Source organism: Passer montanus, unplaced genomic scaffold (assembly GCF_014805655.1).
Source record: "Passer montanus isolate IOZ18808 unplaced genomic scaffold, ASM1480565v1 scaffold147, whole genome shotgun sequence".
Classification (NCBI taxonomy): Eukaryota; Metazoa; Chordata; class Aves; order Passeriformes; family Passeridae; genus Passer; species Passer montanus.
Window position 1 is genome coordinate 549,758 of NW_024361718.1, and position 12,187 is coordinate 561,944.

General features: G+C 38.9%; 1 protein-coding gene across 3 annotated transcripts in view; it reads right to left on the reverse strand.

Annotated features, from left to right (window-relative positions):
* LOC120498374 (sodium- and chloride-dependent GABA transporter 3) overlaps positions 1 to 12,187 on the reverse strand; it is a 94,863-nt gene that overhangs the window by 67,177 nt on the left and 15,499 nt on the right. For all 3 annotated transcript variants that reach the window (XM_039701023.1, XM_039701022.1, XM_039701024.1), the window contains exon 6: positions 3,024 to 3,156. In XM_039701023.1, the coding sequence (XP_039556957.1) occupies positions 3,024 to 3,156 (133 nt within the window). The remainder of the gene's footprint in view (positions 1 to 3,023; positions 3,157 to 12,187) is intronic.

Below are 12,187 nucleotides of genomic sequence, written 5' to 3' on the forward strand. Positions count from 1 at the left end.
CTGTTAACAGTGTAATAGGCACTTCCTCTGGAGTTAAACTTTATGTTAGTCTTAATATATTTAATATCCTGAAATATTAAATATTCATGATCTGTGGTAGTGCTGGTTGGAGAATGATGGGGTTATTTTATAACAGCTTTTAAGGCTCAGATTCTTTTTCCACCATGCATTAGGAATGCAGAGTAAAAAAGAGGAAAAGGGTGAACCAACCTCCTGAATATTTCACAAAGCACAAGTGTGTGGGGAGGACACACCTTCTCCATCTCACCTCTGTCTCCCCTGGCCTCTTTCTCTCCACTATCCTGTCCCACAGACACCTCCCCTTGAAAAAGTTTCAAAGGTGATAAAACTTTAAGAAGTTTTCGCTTTGAATAAATGTATTTTGTCATTGAGATTGTTCAATCCAATTAAAGTATGTCATAAATTTAACAGACTGTTATACTGTTATAATAAAAACCCCAGAAGTCAATTTTAAATGTTTCCGGGAAATGAGCATATAATAAATTTAATTTAGTGGAAAGGCTTATGAATGAGCTTAAATATGAATTTTAGAAATGGCATTAGATTTGAAATGGAAACTTCAGCTGAGAAATCTGCTACATCATTTATATTTCAGCACATTTAATCCATTTACAGCATCCCCAGCACCTGAGTGCTGCCCTTGTTTTTAAGCTGGGAAGTTTGCTGCTCTGGGAAGGCAATGCCATGGCCCAGATTTCCAGAGATTAGGCTGGAAAAAGTGGCAAGTGGAAGAATATTGAATAAACAATGCATTAAAAAATTAAAAACAGTAAATATATTCCCAGGGGAAAAACCTTTACTGCAGAAACAGAGGTGGAAAATGGAATTTTCTCAGTATTGGCTAGGACACATCCTGCGAGCCATGGACCCCTGGAAAGGCAGGTTCATGGGTACCACAGGGTCTCCTGAGAAATGTGGGAATTTACCAGCCTTGAGGAATTCCTCAGCATTCTGGAAAAAAAAAAACAGCTGCTCGTGGCAAACTGATTTAAATGGTGCAAGTATTCCATGAGTCTGCCTCTTACACAGCCCTGGTCTAAATGTTTTCAGCTTGAGACCTATGAAGCTGAATATTGGGTATGAATTCCCTTCTCCGTGCACTTTTGTTGCAAGACTAGAAGTTATTTGTGCCTGTTGAAAAGTTTATTATCCCATTTCTCATGCTCAAGACAGGCTGTTATTTTCCAGGCTGACCTCATCAGAGAGGTGTTTATCAAAATCACAATGAAATAAAATCAATTTATTCCACCTACCTAAAGCTGAGGGTTTAGCCAAGCCATCAGAAAAAGAAACAAAAAAAAAGGGTCAGACAGGTTATCCACTTTCAAAGCACAAGATCTGGTTCTGGGGAAATGGCATAAACTGAAAGAATGGAAGAACAATAAAATCCTGGATGTAAACTCCAGAAATGTAAAATAAATCCTTTCCAAAGTCTCTTCAGCCCCTTCTGAGCCCAGGCTTGCTCCCACTGCTCTGTCTGTGGGTGCATCAGGCCCAGCCTCGCATGCGTGCGCACACGTGCAGCCACAGAGCTTTTCCCTGCACCCCTGGGGCAGGTTAAACCATGCTAGAATACATTTTCATCCTCAGACATTCCCTCTGATGGAGAGAAAAACCCAGTTTTGCTCAGTTTCATTTCTTCCCCTCCAGCTGCAGCCCCTCAGAAACTCCAAAGTGCTTGTGCACCTCCCTGAGCCCACGTCAAAGGCGTGAGGACATTTATCTTGTCATTCCCTTGGATCACTTTGGCTTCTCCAGATTCCTCTCTTTAGGATTTTTCCCCTCCCTCTAAACTATTCATTCTCATCCTGATGCCTCAAGTTTAGCTTTTACCTGCTTTATTCTTTAGCTCTCTCTGGTCTCTAGAGCAGCCTCCCCAAGGCATCAATCCCCACCCCTGACAGTTTCTCAGCAGTGATGTCCCTGCAGTGATGAAGGTGGGGCTGCAGCAATCTCTGTGTGTGTGTGGAAATTCCTGCATGGGAAATGCAGCAGCAGGTGGAGCAGCACAGTTGGCAAACACACCCAGAATCAGCAACTGGGAACAGCCAAAATGTTCATAGCATCAAGGATGTATGTAGTTGACAGAGCTGAAAAATTCCACTCTGGCACTTTCTAAATTTCAAAAATCCATTAAATTTGAAATATTTCATTTATAACAGAGGTCACTAAAACAGAAACAACAAAAAAAACCACAAACCAAAAACCCCAACCACAACCCAAACTACGTAAGAAACAATTGAAAATTAAATGTTTCAATGCATCAATTTTATTCCTGGTTTCCTTTATTTCCAGCATGAGAAACCAGCACTTTTTTTAGATCTTCCTTCCAGATCTCTGGCTCTTTTCCTCTCTCAGTACAGTTGATTATTCATAAATTCTACTTAGAGCTGTGGCTTACACCACTCCAGGGACAGCTTCTCCCTCACCCCATGGCTCCCTCTTCCTGCTCCGAGGATTAAGTGGAATTCACTCAAAAAGTGCTAAATATTTTTATTTTTCCCCATAATATGCCCATCTTGGTCCCTCTCTGAGTGCTTTCATTATTTCTGCTCTTGGAGTTCAATCTGTATTTTTAAATTCTCTTTTTATGTGCATCAAAACTCTCAGTGACTCTCTTGTGGGACTGAGAGCTTTGACTCCTGACAGTTTGGAGCCAAATCCAAATTTTGTAGAATTTGTGCACAGAAATCAACCCAACCTGGTTTCTTTCCAGTAAAGCCATTGCTAAATTAACAAAAATAAAACAAAACCACCCAGCCTCACCTACAGAATTTGTGCACAGAAATCAACACAACCTGGTTGCTTTCCAGTAAAACTCATTGCTAAATTAACAAAAATAAAACAAAACCACCCAGCCTCACCTAAGAGAATTAGAGAAAAAGTAAATAATGAAGCCAAAAGGACCAAAAAACACAAACAACTCTTACTTACAATCAATTACAGTTCCTTACACATGTGAAATTCTCCTGTTTTGATGGAAATAAATATTTCAGGCTCACCTTTCCAGTGGATTTGGTCCCTTTCCAGATGCAGAAATAGCAAATAGTCCAAGCAGCCAGGAGGCACAGGGCGAGCTCCCAGCGCAGGTTCCCAATGTGCTCAATCCCATCGGAAATTGCCAGCACCCTTCGTCTTCCATGGGGAAAAAGAGGGGGAAAAATTACAATATTGAGCTAAAAAAATTTTAATATTGAGCTAAAACAGCACTACATGGGAAATACTGGGATAAAAGTGAATTCATTGCAAAAAAAAAAGATGATAACAGCAAAGAAAACAACATTGCATATGGAATACTGGGATAAAAGTGACTTAATTACAAAAAAAAATTGTAATATTGTGCTAAAACAGTGCAACATGTTAAATACTGGGATAAAACTGAATTAATTACAAAAAAATTACAATATTGAGCTAAAACAGCACTACATATGAAATACTGGGATAAAACTGAATTAATTACAAAAATTAAAAGATTATAATATTGAAGAAAATGAACTTACATACAAAAAACCAGGATAAATTTGAATTAATTACGAAAAAATTACAATATTGAGCTAAAACAGCACTACATATGAAATACTGGGATAAAACTGAAGTAATTACAAAAAAAAAAAAAAGATGATGATATTGAAGAAAGGCAGCATTACTTGTGAAACAATGAGTAAAACCAGAATTAATTGGATTCAAGGACTCCTCTTTACTCACTACTGAGAATATCCCATGCTACAGTAGAAAGGAAGAAAAAAGATAAAAGCAGAATATTCCCAGTATTTTGTATCTGGGTATAAATGAACAAATGTTTCACTTTTTCAGGTCAGTGACAAAATTTTAATTTTAGAACAACTTTTCCCTAAAGTCAAAGAAAAAGAAATTATTTCAATTAGTTACCAACACATATGAGCTAAAAATAAAACACTTCCTAAATAAATGTATTTTTTTCAATTTGATTCATTTTCCTGAAAACAATTTCTAACCTGTATTTTTATGCGTTAACCTTAAATTTCATTAATTTCCTTTTGTAATAGGAACAGTGACATTAAAATATTTCTTTTCAAAACCTCAACATTTTGAAGCAGCTTAAAGCAACAAATGCACACAAAGACATTCACATAAAGGTTTTCTAACACTCAACCTGAAATAAACTATCCTGAGAAGAGATTTCTTTTAAATCTGTATTTCAAGTTAATAAATAAATTAAAACATAAATTATAAATGAATAAATTTAAAGTTATAAGTTACTAAATAAGTAAATACAAATGACAAAATCATAAAGTTAAAGTCATAAGTTAATAAATATAAATTACAAATTATTACAACCTCAGACTTGCACTCCTCTCCCTCCACAATGTGAGTGAAAACAAATTAATTGATTTTCACTGCTTTCAATTGATTATATAATTAATGTCTACAGAGGTATACACAGTTTACAATTACAATTTAGTAGGAACGTTAAGCATTAAATTCAAACCAAGCAAACCACAGTTAAATATATAAAAGAATTCTTCCTTTTGTATTGGGTTCAGTTATTGTCTGAGTCAATAAATGTAGGGATATAAAGTCTGATCCTGTAACTGCAGCCAAGAAAATATAACAGTTAGATGATATAGAATATTTATATAATGTTCTATATATGAAATATATGAAAATATAATATTTATTTATATGATACATAAATATTTAAATGAAATAAAATGAAATTTAAAAATGGAAAAAAGGAGGAATCTGCTCTGTCTCTGCCGTCACCCTCAGCAGGTGAGCATGAAGGGAAATTCCTGGAGTGCTGGAATGGGAGGCTGGAGATGCCCCGAGGGAAAATGGAAATATTGAAGCAGCACCTGGGCAGGTTCCACACCTCCAGAGCTGCAGCTGCTGCTCCTGATGGAGGCAGCCACTCCTAAAATGTGGGGTTAAAATTTCCTCTTTAACTGGGGAGTGACAGAATTAGCAGGGTAAACAAAAATCACAATTAAACCCCAAAATCACAGAATTTGTCTCCATATTTCCCAATAAATAATGACAGATCTTCCCAGTCAAAAATAAAGGGGCAGGAAGTCAACACAAACTTTTGGAGTATTATTTACTTAAGTGTAAAATTGCTGCCACCTCATCCACATCTCCTCCCCATCCAGGAATTGGTTTTATTCTTCAAATCTTTATTCTTTAAATATTTATTCTTCAAATATTTATTCTTCAAATCTTTATTCTTTAAATATTTATTCTTCAAATATTTAATCTTCGAATCTTTATTTTTCAAATCTACACCAGCTAATGTAGGAGAGAAGTGATCCAGCTCTGATCCAGCTGAGAGAACCCTCAGTTAGCCAAGACCTGCAAAGTGCCTGAAGTTCTGTCTTCAAAATGCACCCAAATGAAGAGAAGTGGCTTTTAATGAAGGGTTATTTTAATCAAGAAGAGGAAGGACATAATTGATACCTGCACACAACATTACTGAGACATAATTACACAGAGAAGTGATGAAATACATCGTTAAAATTCAAGTTCTTCTGAGCTGTTTGACAGATGAACGTGGAATTTTATCTAGGATGAGGTCCACCCTCCTTACAAATTCTCATCTACACCCAAATGAAGTCCTTGCATTCTTAGATCACTTTGAAGAGGAATTAATTGCAAAGAACCAGGATGAAAATTGGCATAATATGATAAGAAAAGGAATAAATAATATAGGGCAATAAATAATGAAAGGCCTTTTAAAGCAGTACATTTTTAAGATTAAATCTGAGACAAAATATTTATGGTTGGGCCACAATAATAGTGAAATGGAAACCTTTTTCATTTAGCTATATTTTCACTGTGAACTGATAATAAAAAATCCTTATGTTTTAATCAACCCAGATTTTTTATGGCTATTTGGATTTATTTTTGCACATGTGAACTTAAACATGAGTAAGGCTCCTTTTCCACAATGGATGTGCAAGTCACTTCAATGCCTACACTGTTGTTTCCTATCCACAAAACAACTTCATAAATAAGTGTTCTCTCTCTCTCATGACTGAAATATTTCACCCATCAAAAGATGCCTTTGCCTTAAAAACATCATTTTTAATGAAGGCTTGAGGTGAAGATTTTTAAAAGCAACCAATTCCTAGGAGCAGAAAGAGCTCAGAGTTTTCTGGATGCTCTGAAGTCCCAGAGAACAGAGACACCTCCTGCACCCACGCAGGACTCTTGGCCTGGTACTTTTATAAAGTGTCACAATAGCAAATTAATGGGCTCACCACAATTAATTATCCCTGCGGGTCCTATTGAAAACCGACGCGTGGTGCCAATCAAGGGGAACTATCAGCACCATAATGAGGATTTAATTACCCTGAAATGCTGTCAATCGCTTTGGATTTCCTTTGTTCCAGCAGAACAAAGGGTTGGTGTTTCCCTTAGAAAGGGAGCAGCAACAAGTCCAGAAGTGATAATTAATCTGTAACATAAAATGTATGCAAAGAATGGATGCAAGGAGGGGAAAGTCCTGCCCAGAGGCCAGCAGGGAAATCCCTGACAGCTCTCCCTGAGCCAAACCTAAATTCTGCTGCTGGAATCATCTGAGCAGCAGTAGTGGATAAAGTTTTGATAGGAGGGAGCAATCAGAATATGAAATTCTTCTCTCAAAGCCTCAGTTCAGTCATATCTACCCCTATTCTTTTATTATTCGACTGAAATAATAGGAAAAGGGGAAGCATTTGAAAATATATTATTTCCCCCTGTGTCTGAAATGTGAGGTTGATATTCAGGGGTCAAATCAGAGCTCTGCTCCACAGCAGTGCAGCTTCTACATAAAACCTGCTATAAATCACTGAAAACAGCAACAAAAAAAAGTTCTGTAGCTTCTTCCAGTCCTTTCTCCTCTTCTGTTACCTGCAAGAGACCTGCACTGCTCAGTTCTCCTCAACTCTTCATGCACAGAACACAGAAACAAGTAGTAAAATCAGCCCTCCATGTGCTTCCCTCTGATTTGAAGGAGCAAACATTTGAAAAGTTCTGTAGTGAAATCTATAGCTCAGCTGCTTTGAATCATACTTGGGTGAAAAGAAAGAAATAATCTTGTTCTCAACTCTTCATGCACAGAACATAGAAACAAGCAGTAAAATCAGCCCTCCATGTGCTCCCCTCTGATTTGAAGAAGCAAACATTTGAAAAGTTCTGTAGTGAATCTATAGCTCAGCTGCTTTGAATCATACTTGGGTGAAAAGAAAGAAATAATTTTAGCCTAATAGACTATTTTTTTTAATTTAAGACTTGTTAAAGCTGAGCATCTTTAAGACCATCTTAAATCAAATGAGAAATAACAGATATTTCATTGCAATGTCTTGACTCTTTCTCACTAGAATTCACTGCTGCCACTTCTTTATTTGAAGAGATGATTATCAACAACATTCCTTAACAGATAAAACCCCAAGAACCTGGGAGACCACAGCAGTACAACTGCAGGTAACCATCTGACTTACTCCAGAACATCAAATCCCTGCTTGGTACAAGCCAGTTTAAGCAGAATTTGCTGGCAACAACTTCAGGCTGTGTGAAACATTGCTGTGAGAAAGATTTCTCCTGCACTGAAGACACAAATCATTAATTACTATGTGAAATGAAACTTTGCTGTGAGAAAGATTTCTCCTGCACTGAAGACACAAATCATTAATTACTGTTGGATCTCATAGAAAACAGAAATTGATGAGAGTTTGAAAGTATTTATTGTAGGTATTGAGCTTGTTTTGCTGTTGTAGCAGTTTGAGGGGGGTGTTGTTTTGTTGTGTAAAAATACTCAGCACTTCAGCTCCTTGAACCCACCCAGAGCCTGGGAGACAAGCCAGGGATTGGTGGCACTTGAGCTTGGGCAGAATATTGAGGGAAACACACTGGGGGGAGTTGGGAATCAAAGGTTAATTCAAACCAGGGCAAGGTTTTAATTCTGTAGTAGCAAAGTATTAATTCTCCACAGCATATCTTGTTGAGTAGAATATTAAACCCCAGCCAGAGTGGATTTGGGGTGTCTTACACTGTGCTTGAAGGCTTCATTGCCTCTGATCACACACATTTAAATTGGCTAAATGTTAGTGAAGATTCTTACATTTCTTCCTGTAAATAACACAGAATAAGAGTGGCAAAAGTTCCAGGAATCTAATGAATAAAAGATAAATTGGGCACATCTCCAAAGGGGGGCTGTCAGAAATGCTGAGGTCTGGTCACAAGGGTCTGTGCAGTTGGGCTGAACAAAATCATGACAAAATTACTACAGTGCAGATTCATTCTACTTAGAGTAACAAATATTGTAAGCCTGCCTTAAATCTCACTTGAATCTAAATATAAATGTGGATTAAAAAGGAAATAAAAATGGATAGTCAGGAACTATCTAAATAGTTAGAATTATAGAACTAGTAGAACTACATAAAGAAATATTTCAGCACATTTTCAGCACACATAAAATAATAAACCCAGGAATAAATTAGACCTCATACAAGGACCTGGTGCTCTCCACATCCAGGGACACCCCATTGCCAAGGGTTACCTCGGTTCCCTCAATCTAAATCACTGCACGTGCAAAATTTACACAAAATTTACACAGATAAAATCCCACTGGGAGATGATTTCAACATTAGATACCTGCTGAAAATGGGACGAATTTGTTTGAGAAAGTACTCAAACCCATTTAAATTTGGTGCCTCAGTGCATGGGAGAGGAAGAAGGGCTCCTCTCTTGTTGGAATTGCTGGAGAGGGGAAGGTTATAACTGAACAGCAACCTTTCCACCCAATTTGAAAACAAACCTTCTAAAACCTTACACACTATTTCTTGGCTATGGGAACACTGGATTTTCCTGGGAATGAGTGTCTTCAATAAAACTGGAGGAGCTGGAATAGGATCTTGAATAGGAAGAGGATTAACAGCTGCCAATAGTGTTGAAAGGAATGTTCTGGGGTACTTCTTGAGTTATTTCATGATTTGGAAAGCTGAAGAACAGCTCCAATCTATTTGAGGAAGGTTCATGTTCCCACTTTCATTTGGAGCAGCTTCCAGGCCACTTGGCTTTAAAAAACCCAGCAGCAAACAGCACCCAAACAGAGGAGCCCCTGGAGGTGCCTTGTCCATGGGGATGTGCCCAGCCAGGAGCTCAGGGGCAAAGCTCCCTCCTACCCTGGGCTGGGCTCTGCCCCCAGAGCATCCTGAGGGCATAAAAACAACAAAATCATGCAGTGCCCCTGTACAGAGCCCTTTTTATTTTATATTTTGGTGCACTTTTATCCCTGCAGTTGTCAAACCCAGCCCATATTTACCTCATGAACCTCTCCACTGAGCTCCTTGTTCCAAAATCATAACACACCTGAGGGCCAGTGCTGTACAGATTTCTCACCAGTTTAGGGGAAAAGGATTAAAATCTTTTAGACACCCTTTATTCCTGTGTGAAAGTAAATTTAAGTTTCTACCTAAATATATTTCCTTAACTCACATCTTTCTTTCTCTCATTGCGCTTTATGCAATTAATATTCATTTATTTCTGTGAAAATGTATTGCTTTGAATAGTTCATACCCAAATACATTCAGGTATCCTGCAAATACATTTACAAATATGTGCAAATACAGAGTTTCTGACTCAGAAACTTGAGCAGATATTTGTGAATTCTGAAAATTCAGTATTCCAATTCCAAGCACCAGAATCTTCTGTGGATCTTGAAGTGCCAGGAGTTTTCCCATGCCCAAATACCTGTCAGGAAGGTGGAACATTTCCCTGTAGCTGTCTAATCTGAGCTAATTGCTGTCTAATTTGGGAGAGGCAGATCCGTGCATCCAGACTGCAGAACTCCAAGGTGGAAAAGAAATAGCTGAGAAGGAACAAGTTGTTTTGAAAGAACCAGAGAACACAAGGTATTCAAGATTTGAGATATTCTCCACTGCCTTATCTATTTAGATGACAAGTTTGGAAAATGATACTGATAAATTTAAAAAATCTATGCTGAATGCTAAATATAAAACTGTGAAACCAAAAGGCTGGCAGCTTACTTTGTGAAATTCTTGGATTTTTTTAACTTAAGATAAACATGTTTTATATAGATCAAGGTAAAAAAATTATCCTTCCATAAAGGAATCTAAGAAGAGCATTTTTTTATTCTTCAGTGAATTCATTACTGGATTTCATATACTGGTTTGCAAGATTTCTCTTCTCTGGTGTGGTTTGTTATCTTTTGACACTGAAAATGTAAAGAATGGTGCAATCTTGTCTTAGAGAGCAGGTATAGAATATGTCCTGGAAATATCAAAGCTGGGAAACATTTTTCAGATTTAACACCTAAATCCTCTTCTGTGCATTACAGGACTGTAAAAGATAACTGTCAAATTAGAGAAGTTTTGAGTTTCATTGCATAAACAAAAAGCAATAGTTAGAAGGTCACATATCTCTGGTGAGGGGCTTGAGCAAAAATGTGTGGGAGAGCTCTCCCTTTTCCAGGAGGAGAACAGATATTTGAGCAGTGATTACCTTTATGAGTTTTAGTCCCAGAGTAGCAAGGAATTACAAAATGGTTTGGGTTGGAAGGGACCTCAAAAATCACCAAGTTCCACCCCCTGCCATGGCAGGGACACCTTCCACTGTCCCAGGCTGCTCCAAGCCCTGTCCAGCCTGGCCTTGGGCACTGCCAGGGATCCAGGGGCAGCCACAGCTGCTCTGGGCACCCTGTGCCAGGGCCTGCCCACCCTCACAGGGAACAATTCCGAAGGAACCTTAAACCTCATCCAGTTACCAAGTTCCACCCCCTGCCATGGCTCCCACTGTTCCAGGCTGCTCCAAGCCCTATCCAGCCTGGCCTTGGGCACTGCCAGGGATCCAGGGGCAGCCACAGCTGCTCTGGGCACCCTGTGCCAGGGCCTGCCCACCCTCACAGGGAAAAATTCCTTCCCAATATCCCATCTAGTCCTAATCTCTGTCAGTCTGAAGCTATTCCCACTTTTCCTTGTCCTTTTCCCACGTGCTCTTGTCCACAGTCTTGTTGGATGTCTTGTTTCTAGTTTCATTTCTCTCTCAACAATATCTATCCTATTCTATAACATTTCTAAATCAACATTTATTTTCTCAAAGTTTACATACAAATACACACTATATAAACCTTCTATCAAATTTTTAAAAATGTCTACAGATCCATTTCCCACATCTCTCCATCTTTCCTGCAGCCCCTCCAGGGCCTGCAAGGCCACAATTGTCACCCCAAAGCTTCTCCTGTGCAGGTGAGCAATCCCAGCTGTGCCAGCCTTTCCTCCCAGCAGAGCTGCTCCATCCTCTGCTCATCCTGGAGCCTCCTCTGGTGCCTCCAGCAGCTCCAGGTCCCTCCTGTGCTGGCCCAGGGCTGGACACTGCTCCTGCACTACACAGAGCACACGCTGAATTCAGCAGGACACCACTCAGGCTGCAGGAAATTAGTTCTGACCTTATTTCCACACAAATCCAACAATCTGGATTAGCAGGGGAGCAGGAGGAGCAGACACACTGGGCACTGCTTGGCCCTGCTCTGTCTCACTGCCCTGAGGAGCTCGGTGATGTGATGATGACATGGGCAAGAGTGGCACGGTGACAGCATTAACACCCTACAGAGAGCAAATATCTGACAGAGATCATGCCTTAAAAAGAAATTATTCCTCTCAGACTTTGTATTCCCCTCCTCTAGAGTCTAATATTTGGGAAACTAAACACAGGCTGGTTGTGCCAGGTGTTTTCCCTGGGCAGTGTTGTGGTAACCACTGAAACACCTCCAGAACAAACACAGCTACAACTGCAAAGTTAAATCCCAGTGGATTTTTGGCACATTTAGTCACTCAAAGTGTTTAAAATAGAGAGAGAATCTGGATACCAAATTGTCCCTGCAAGTCAACATGAGGTGACACTTTGGCTTTTCTGGAATATCCAGAATAAGAGTTACAGGTTCTGTGTAGTGTCCAAACCTCTCTTTTGAGGGTTTCATGGAAACTCTAAAACAGGAAATATACCCACAGGTTTCTAAAAGACCTAAAAATGGTCCTTGACAGATATTGTTGGATACCCACGTACTCCCCAGCCATCAGTGCTCAAGGATTAGAAAGAAGGAGTTCAGCTTTTAGAAGACAATCCATGGGTTACAGATTGAGAGAAATTTACTGGAAATTCTTTAAAGTGTAAGACTTCATTTCTGGAAATC